This window comes from Sinohyriopsis cumingii, chromosome 12, assembly GCF_028554795.1.
Source record: "Sinohyriopsis cumingii isolate HCF-2022 chromosome 12, ASM2855479v2, whole genome shotgun sequence".
Classification (NCBI taxonomy): domain Eukaryota; kingdom Metazoa; phylum Mollusca; class Bivalvia; order Unionida; family Unionidae; genus Sinohyriopsis; species Sinohyriopsis cumingii.
This window is the reverse complement of record NC_142972.1, coordinates 114,036,342-114,047,160: the sequence shown is the minus strand read 5'-3', so window position 1 is coordinate 114,047,160 and position 10,819 is coordinate 114,036,342. Positions and strand designations below refer to the sequence as shown.

At 34.6% G+C, this 10,819-nt stretch overlaps 1 protein-coding gene across 1 annotated transcript in view; it reads right to left on the bottom strand.

Annotated features, from left to right (window-relative positions):
- Positions 1–518: 518 nt before the first annotated feature.
- LOC149787279 (kinesin-like protein KIF15-B) overlaps positions 519–10,819 on the bottom strand; it is a 117,503-nt gene continuing 107,202 nt past the window's right edge. The window contains exons 33-34 of the mRNA XM_089977807.1: positions 9,421–9,564; positions 519–3,146 (exon numbers count right to left, since the gene is read on the bottom strand). Coding sequence (XP_089833933.1) covers positions 3,021–3,146; positions 9,421–9,564 — 270 coding nt within the window. The 3' untranslated portion in view covers positions 519–3,020. The remainder of the gene's footprint in view (positions 3,147–9,420; positions 9,565–10,819) is intronic.

Sequence of the window (10,819 nt, the reverse complement as noted above, 5' to 3'; positions counted from 1 at the left end):
TTTACAAAGTATGGTGGGGGCCCCGAGTGGCCAAGTGGTCTAAAGCGCTCACCATTCCGGATCACTGCCATCTCACCTCTGTCGGTGTGGGTTAGAGTCCAAGGCTCAGCTAGCATGGGTATGTGGGAAAGCCTGCCAGTAACTTCTTGTGGGTCGGTGGTTCTTCCTTGGGTTTTCCAGGGTTCTTCCTCCACCAGTTATACTGGCCGCCATCTATAGCCTATCTTGTGCTGAAAAATGGCGTTAAAGCCCAGAACAACAACAACAAAGTATGGTAACTGTGGTTGCTGGACAACAAAGGTAATTGTGAGGAAACAAATGTGGTAGCAGATGGATGGACAGACAGACACCATGACATGCCATGGCACATAAATATGTAACAGCTTAGAGGACCAAACAATAGTCCTAGGGAACATGCATGTTGTATCAGATATGCAATAACCTGAAAATATGATATGGAATGTAATGAGGAATGCAAATTATGACAATCTGGGCATGAAAGTTGCCAAAAAGGAGTATAAACATTTGGTCCATTTATTATTTTGTTGACCTTCCATAAAATTTACAGTAAAATGATTTCAGTGTTACAAAGAGACTGATCATACCACTTCAGGTAACACTTAACACAAGAGACTCTTAAAACAGGTCAGGTAAAATAGAGATCTATAAATCAGCAGTTCTGTTGGATAAATGATATAAATATGTTTAAGTGTTCTTACTACAGTTAATTATATACAAATTTATAACAGTACTTTCACTTCGTACTATGTACTTACTAGGTTACTGAATCTGTATGAGTTTTTCAGCTGGATACTGCATGACCTTGTGAGTGCAGTATCCATCCAACAAAATGAGTTCATATTTACCCATACAAATGCAGTAACCTTTTTATTATATACTCCTTCTTATTCTACCTAAGGCTTACTTATACTGGAAAAACCAGTACAAGGAACAAAGTAATTGAATTTAAACTGTATTCCAAACTAAATACACAACCACAGATTCATCGATACAACAACAATATTAATGCGCACATAGCTCTGCCCAGCGAAATTTGAACTTAGTCACATGCTCGACATCACTTTCAAAAGGAATTGTCATTTCGGTTTCCTTAAAATTGAAGTTCAGATCATATTGTGAACCAATGCACATTGCAACAACTTTTTCGTTTGGTCTGGAATGAATGGATTTTGGTATTTTTGTTCATTTCACTAAAATTCATGATTATGGGCTGGATTTATCTGTTTCAGTTCCACATAAAGTACATCTGATTTGAGCAGCAAGGCAGGCATCTTGTCTCATCTGCATGTATATTTCTGTTCTGTCATTGAATATTTGGAATCATAATGTAGGAAAAAGTGAACTCTTTCAATTGTAATTATCAAAAAGATGCTATTTCATTTAGAGTGCAGTAAGGAGGGTGTTATTGCACATGGAATGTAGTTGAAATGACAGTACAAGTTTGAGTTTTAGAACCCATGACATAGCTCATGTACTTTGGATTTGCAGAACTAGGAAAGTTCAGTTTGAGGAAATTCAAGATTAAAAAATTTAAGTATATTTTTGATATGCTTTGTCATTTACATGCTCTTTTTAGGGACCCCAGTTATGTTATGTCTTGTATGGCTTGCCTAAATCCAAAACATTGTATCAATAACGTTAATGTGGAAAATTGCAAAGCAGTTGGTGTGTGACAATTCATTCTGCTAGCAGAAATAAGAATTCTTTGTTGTCTTTGCTTATTGGCTCTGAGGCCCTTACTTTTCTACCAAAACTTTCAGCTGCATTTTTTCCCATGAATTTAGTACTTTCATTTATAAAATGGTATGACGTTGATAGATCTGCGATCCCTTGCTCTCAGTATGCTTTTTTATGCTATTTTAAAAAACCCCAGAGAACACTGGTCATAGTCTGAACCATTCCATTAATGAAACGTTATGATAATTTCTCCTAAATAACTGTTTAAATGATCAGAATGGTATTTTCAATACTGCATGTATCACTTTTGTAGTGGACATTGTGAATATCACATTCATTCATTTGCTTGGTTGAAAATTTCATTTGTGACTCAGTAAACTAGTCCACTTTGTTCACTTTATCATCTCTACTTTCAAATACACGAAACAGGTGTTTTAGTTCATCAGCAAAAAAATCTAATAAACTAAAACCTAAAGTCTACTACATGAGTGTACATGGTTTGTTTACAATGTACTTACTAATACACTATAATATTTTTATTCAAATGTGTCATCCATGTGCGTGCTATATCACGGTGTTCAGTATTGTAGAATACTGAACGATTCTGACAATGTAAAGTTAATGGAGAAAGAGAGGAGTATATAATAAAAATGCTGAATAATAATAATAAAAAATAAGAAATGCTTGACTTTACAAAATAATTTTTTTAAAAAGTCAGAAAAATAATCTATAAAATTCAGCAAGAAAGTTGGAGACAGCAAGAAATTTAGCATTATGTAATAGAAGTAATTTAAAAATGATCTCAGCAATAGTCTATAACTAGTATAACTCATTTATAACTGAAATGTCACCTACGTTATATCCACTGCTACACTATTTTACTTTATAATCTTCAGCATCTAAGTATGGTCCAATGAACTATGATTACTGATTTCTAATTTACAGCATCTAAGTATGGTCCAATGAACTATGATTATTGATTTCTCATCTGCATCTTCTAAGTATGGTCCAATGAACTATGATCACTGATTTCTCATCTGCAGTGTCTAAAGATGGTTTGATGAACTATGATCACTGATTTCTCATCTGCAGCATCTAAATATGGTCCAATGAACTATGATCACTGATTTCTCATCTGCAGCATCTAAATATGGTCCAATGAACTATGATCACTGATTTCTCATCTGCAGCGTCTAAATATGGTCCAAGGAACTATGATCACTGATTTCTCATCTGCAGCATCAAAATATGGTTCAGTGAACTATGATCACTGATTTCTCATCTGCAGCATCAAAATATGGTCCAATGAACTATGATTACTGCTATAATGTTTCCAACTTCGACTGGCTGTAACTCTTACATTTCTGATTTTCTTTGTCACTCACTTTCAGGATTGCTGAATCACTGGGCCTCGGTTTTAGCAGCTCCTTTCTCAGAAACAGATTTTCCTAAAATTGAGATAAAACTAAAGATTAGAGAAGACTGATCAATATTTAAACCATGGATTGAAAACAAAGTTTTCTTTCATAAAGTTGATTTGATAGTTTAAATATACATATGTTAATTTTGAAAATGTTATTGTTTGCCAAAACTGTTTTTCTTAAACTCTACTGGCATTTAAAGTTTTCAAGCTCTCAAGAAATTAAGACTTTACTAAAAGCAATTCATCTGAGCAATGCAGGGCATTTAAGTAACTAATTTTTAAATAATCAAGGCTGTATCTTAATTACTGCAACAGGATTAAACAGAAGTTCTCACAACATAATAAATCATCCCATCTCTCTTTGCCAGACAAAATCACAAAATGAAAAATGTGAAAAAATATAGTAAACATAATAAAATAAATACAGAAAACATACAAGAGCCTTTATCAGTTGTTAAAGAATTGGCTATTTATTATCAAGTTCAAAAACTGTCCTATTTATTAAATCGAATATTTATGGAACCAAATTCAATGAGCATAATTCATACCTAATTGGCCATAGTAATCAAATGTACGACATCTGGGATATTTCATTACTGATAAGAAACCCCTGCATACTGTGCAATTACTACTGTAGAGAAATTTTTGCAGTAATGTTTGAATAGTTATTTAGAACTATTTCTATAATAGTCTCCCTCTTGAGCAGCCTCCCTGACCCATGGACACCTGTTTTATAAGGCCAATATCTATTGGCATTGACAAGTGTTCAAAAGTACCCCTCAAGGATGGCCACCCTTCTAATATAAACAACATATTAGTGCAAAACTTTCAAATTTACCCCCATTGTAAATGGCTGCATAAGTGTTTACAGATAGAAATCTAAAAAATATTTTTTGATTTCTAAATTTAACACAATGAGATTTTATTCCGACAACCATATAAAGCAAGTAACTTCAAGCCAAACAAATTGGAAAGTTATCCTTACCAGTGCTAAGACAAAAGAAAAGTTTGACACTGGCCCAGGGCTGGTGATAAAAAAAATCACAAGCCCTGACTGAAATTCTAAAGGCCTTGACTACAATTTCCATATGCACAAAATTTCCTTATTAATATTATTTATCACACAACATTGTAACAATTAAAAAATAAATTAAATACGGGGTTTGAAGATAATGTGGATGTTATTAGTATTAGTGTTACACTCACTGCTTTCCTTTTTTTTGACATGACTAAAAGTTAAATATTACAAAGATGAAATAGTGATAGTGGCAAATGCTTTGCATAATCCAATAATGGTGGTTAAGGATGGGCATGGTAGCCTTGATTTCAAGTAAACCAATCATATTAAAGAATTGTATATCCCTATAAACATGCAATACATTTACTCAAGAATGGAAATGGGTACCAATTCTAAATAGAAAATTACAAGAAAATTTTATATATATATATATATATATATGTATATATATATATATATATATATATATATATATATATATATATATATATATATATATATATATATATATATATATATATATTAAATTAAAAAAATGGGACCCTTGGCAGCAGTGTTACAATGGAAGCAAAATATGAAATTTTTTTGAAAAAATATTTTTCACTAATAATTTTACGTATATGGGAGATTTCAGTGAGTGACAGGAGACAACCCTAAACTTGGGAGAAAAATCCACCCATGCAATAGGTTCACATGTTTTGGTCATCAGATATTCTCAGTTTAGAAGGAGAATGAAAACAATTCAGCTAAATGAAAAGAGGGGAACTCCTTCGATCACTGCTAACATTGTTAACAATACATTCTAAAGCAGTGGCAAAATGAATGGATAGTCAAAGATAATTACAAGCAGATATTTTCACCCTCATCTTACAGACATGGTGGTGTTACACCATGATTGATGATATTCAGTTTTTAAAATAAGTTTCATCACACTAGTTCTATAACTTGTGTGATTTTGAAATGAGAATATTAAATATTTAAAAATTAGTAATGCCATTCAAACTGTATGCATAATTATTACTCACATCTGTGTACTGCCCTCTATAAAGGCCACCTCTTTTACAAGACCAATAGTGCTCACCTTTACAGGTAACATATATCTCACATTTGTTCATGTGTGTTTGAGGTTCAGCTTGCCAGTAGCTTTCTGTGGGTTGGTGTTTCTTACCAGGGTTTTCCCCTGCTAATCATTAAGCCCACAAAACCAAACTAATCTTATAAGGTCATATAACTGCTGCTGAAGAGGTGGTCTTATAAGAAGAGGAACACTAATTCTACCTAGGAAGTTGGCAATAATAGTAACAAAACACTAATTCTACCAAGGAAGTTGGCAATAATAGTAACAAAACACTAATTCTACCAAGGAAGCTGGCAATAATAGTAACAAAACACTTATTCTACCAAGGAAGTTGGCAATACTACCAACAAAACACTAATTCTACCAAAGAAGTAAGCAATACTACCAACAAAACACTTATTCTACCAAGGAAGTTGACAACAGTACAAACAAGACACTTATTCTACCAAGGAAGTTGGTAACACTACCAACAAAACATATATTCTATTAAGGAAGTTGGCAATACTACCAACAAAACACTAATTCTACCAAGGAAGTTGGCAATACTACCAATTAAACAATAATTCTACCAAGGAAGTTGGCAATACTACCAACAAAGCACTAATTCTACCAAGGAAGTTGACAATGCAACCAACAAAACACCAATTCTACCAAGGAAGTTGGCAATACTACCAATTAAACAATAATTCTACCAAGGAAGTTGGCAATACTACCAATTAAACAATAATTCTACCAAGGAAGTTGGCAATACTACCAACAAAACTTATTCTACCAAATAAGTTGGCAATACTACCAACAAAACACTAATTCTACCAAAGAAATTGGTACTATTACCAACAAAACACTAATTCTACCAAGTAAGTTGGCAATTCTACCAACAAAACACTTATTCTACCAAAGTTGGCAATACTACCAACAAAACACTTATTCTACCAAAGAAGTTGGCAATACTACCAACACAACACTAATTCTACCAAAGTTGGCAAACTACCAACAAAACACTTATTCTAGCAAGGAAGTTGGCAATACTACCAACAATACACTAATTCTATCAAAGAAATTGGCAATACTACCAACAAAACACTTATTCTACCAAAGTTGGCAAACTACCAACACAACACTAGTTCTATGAAGGAAGTTGCAATACTACCAACAAAACACTAATTCTACCAAGGAAGTTGGCAATAATAGTAACAAAACACTAATTCTACCAAGGAAGTTGGCAATAATAGTAACAAAACACTTATTCTACCAAGGAAGTTGGCAATACTACCAACAAAACACTAATTCTACCAAAGAAGTAAGCAATACTACCAACAAAACACTTATTCTACCAAGGAAGTTGACAACAGTACAAACAAAACACTTATTCTACCAAGGAAGTTGGTAACACTACCAACAAAACATATATTCTATTAAGGAAGTTGGCAATACTACCAACAAAACACTAATTCTACCAAGGAAGTTGGCAATACTACCAATTAAACAATAATTCTACCAAGGAAGTTGGCAATACTACCAACAAAGCACTAATTCTACCAAGAAAGTTGACAATGCTACCAACAAAACACCAATTCTACCAATGAAGTTGGCAATACTACCAATTAAACAATAATTCTACCAAGGAAGTTGGCAATACTACCAATTAAACAATAATTCTACCAAGGAAGTTGGCAATACTACCAACAAAACTTATTCTACCAAATAAGTTGGCAATACTACCAACAAAACACTAATTCTACCAAAGAAATTGGTACTATTACCAACAAAACACTAATTCTACCAAGTAAGTTGGCAATTCTACCAACAAAACACTTATTCTACCAAAGTTGGCAATACTACCAACAAAACACTAATTCTACCAAAGAAATTGGTACTATTACCAACAAAACACTAATTCTACCAAGTAAGTTGGCAATTCTACCAACAAAACACTTATTCTACCAAAGTTGGCAATACTACCAACAAAACACTTATTCTACCAAAGAAGTTGGCAATACTACCAACAAAACACTTATTCTAGCAAGGAAGTTGGCAATACTACCAACAATACACTAATTCTACTAAGGAAGTTGACAATGCTACCAACAAAACACTAATTCTACCAAGGAAGTTGGCAATACTACCAAAAAAACACTAATTCTACCAAGTAAGTTGGCAATTCTACCAACAAAACACTTATTCTACCAAAATTGGCAATACTACCAACAAAACACTTATTCTAGCAAGGAAGTTGGCAATACTACCAACAATACACTAATTCTACCAAAGAAGCTGGCAATACTACCAACAAAACACTAATTCTACCAAAGTTGGCAAACTACCAACACAACACTAGTTCTATGAAGGAAGTTGCAATACTACCAACAAAACACTAATTCTACCAAGGAAGTTGGCAATACTACCAACAAAACACTTATTCTAGCAAGGAAGTTGGCAATACCACCAAAAAACACTAATTCTACCAAAGAAGTTGGCAATACTACCAACAATACACTAATTCTACCAAAGAAGTTGGCAATACTACCAACAAAACACTAATTCTACCAAATAAGTTGGCAAATACAAGGTAAAAACTATGAGAGACTGTTTGTTTCAGGGCCCAGCTTGCCAATCAAATTTAGCTCAACAACCACTCATGTCAAGCATAAGTACAATGACACGTAAATAGAAGACTACCTGAAAAGGCATGTTCACAACAAGCGTCTACTGGCCATATGCACATTAAGGAGTAACAGTTAAATAAATATGTCCTACTACACAAAGCACATTTTATTACACATGAATTTGACTAATTTGAGGAGTTCTCATACATCAATACTTACCATATATTCATAAACAATCTGTGTGATTTGTGCATTTTCATGCCTTGCCAACATCTTGTTACAGGGATGGATGATGAAGACAACAAGAAATTACCTGCATGACTTAAAGGTTTATAGTTTGTATTGCAGAATATTCAAAAGCTGAAAACACGCTGTAGAATGTCGATACTAGCAACTTGTCATGTTAACTACAAAAGGGGTCTAACATGTGATTGATGACAAAGTTACAAACATATTGTTGTTGTTGTTCTAGGGTTTAATGCCATTTTTCAGCACAAAATAGGCTATACATGGCGGCCAGTATAACTGGTGGAGGAAGAACCCTGGAAAACCCAGGGAAGAACCACCAACCCACAAGAAGCGACTGGCAGGCTTTCCCATGTACCTATGATAGCCGAGCCTTGGACTCAAACCCATGCAGACAGAGGTGAGATGGCAGCGATCCGGAATGGTGAGTGCTTTAGACCACTCAGGGCCCCTACAACATATAGTTGGATAATAGATGAGAGCGTGAGACAAGAAACATCTCCACCTGCTCTATAACTGAATACCAAAAACCCTTGATGTCTGTTTTGCAAGGTCTCTAAAGAGTGTGCTACCTATCATGAACAGAAATAGTAACAAAGTGCAGACTAGATTTAGTGCCAGTCTCTTTATGTAAGGGAAGATAACTCTATTGGCCACCTATATGGCCAACTATCAGCTTTTACACCTATACATTTTAGCCTGTGACGGCTGGGTTGCTAGGCAGTGGTCATATTCCTAATGTATTATGACTGAGAAATGTATCTGATGAAACAAGTGACATAAAATGCATGCTGTTGGGTGAAATTTTTTTTGTAGTATGGTTTTCAGAAATAAATATTTTTAAGGAAAACCAGTGAAGCATGGACAGATAATACTAAACTTAAAGTAATAAATGCAGGATGTTTTAAAACTGGAAGCTTGTCTATACTCAATGTTTACATGACTTTCAAGTGACATTTTACCTATCAAGACAGTGATTTCCATGTTACCTGACCCTGCTGTTACATATTCACAGTTTTCATCAGGAATTAAAAATAGAAAGTTACTATCACAATATTCAATGAAAAAGTCAACATGAATTTTGACAAAACAATGTGTATACAGAGATGAGCACTTGACAGTTACTGGATGTGATTAGTTTCACAGGCATTCTAAATTACTGACAGGTACTAACATATTCACCTGAAGTATCTAATCAGTTATGCTTTAAAACTGTACTCAGCAAGTAGGTCTCATGACTTACAATGTAGCGATGATGAATCAAAGTTTAGCTGGGGCATTATACAAAGACTTCTTCTTCCTCAGCAGTAATAACAATTTCTGAAAAGCTGTCTTGTCCCAAACTACCCACCATTTCCAGCCTTTCCTTTTCTTCCAGCAATCTATCTCTCTCATCTTTTGTTCGTTCAAAAAGGTGTATTCTCTGTTTATGATTGTGATGGTCAACAAACTCCTTTAGTACTTTGGATTCTTGTGCTCTTAGCCTCTCTAATTCCTAGGAAATAAACAAAAAAAAAATATATGCAAAACAGGCATTCAGACAAGTTCACAAGTACAGGCCTTAAAAAGTACAAGCTGCCCATTCTCATTCAGACAAGTTCACAAGTACGGGCCTTAAAAAGTACAAGCTGCCCATTCTCATTCAGACAAGTTCACAAGTACGGGCCTTAAAAAGTGCAAGCTGCCCATTCTCATTCAGACAAGTTCACAAGTACGGGCCTTAAAAAGTACAAGCTGCCCATTCTCATTCAGACAAGTTCACAAGTACGGGCCTTAAAAAGTACAAGCTGCCCATTCTCATTCAGACAAGTTCACAAGTACGGACCTTAAAAAGTACAAGCTGCCCATTCTCATTCAGACAAGTTCACAAGTACGGGCCTTAAAAAGTGCAAGCTGCCCATTCTCATTCAGACAAGTTCACAAGTATGGGCCTTAAAAAGTACAAGCTGCCCATTCTCATTCAGACAAGTTCACAAGTACAGGCCTTAAAAAGTGCAAGCTGCCCATTCTCATTCAGACAAGTTCACAAGTACAGGCCTTAAAAAGTACAAGCTGCCCATTCTCATTCAGACAAGTTCACAAGTACAGGCCTTAAAAAGTACAAGCTGCCCATTCTCATTCCAGGCATTATTTACCTACTCATTTATTACTGTTCTATTATTTCAAGTAAAATGTTTCTTCAGTAATACTTAAACTATTCATAATGCCTTAGGAGAACTACTACAACCTCACAATTCAACCCTTTGCAGGCTAAAACCTTCCAGCTAAAAAACTGAAAAAGTTATCTGCCAAACTAGGTGGCAGTTACAGTGACCTCCCCTTGATACTGGGATTGACACTGAATCCCATGAATAGTTCAGTTACTCTTGGAGCAGGAGGCATACTCTATATATGGATGTAACTGCAATGAGGCTGGGAGTTGTATGAAGAGATGCTGCAAGAAATTTTCTTAAGAGGAAAAGGTGCCCAACACCAACCTCCTGAGGGGTCAATCATACTGAATGGTAGCTGATTGGTGACAATATTATAATAAATGTATAATGTATCTGCATTATTGTTGATCAGTTGGTAAATATTCTTTTTTTTCTTATCACTCCCTCTCAATAAAAGTCTTTGCAAACTGAAAATAATTTACTAGACCACCGTACACATCCGTAGTCATCAGTTTATTAACGGTTTTAGATGTTAACCCACAGAAAATCTGAACTATATATCTGCATAGGATTTTGTTTAATTTTTCTCTCTCAGAT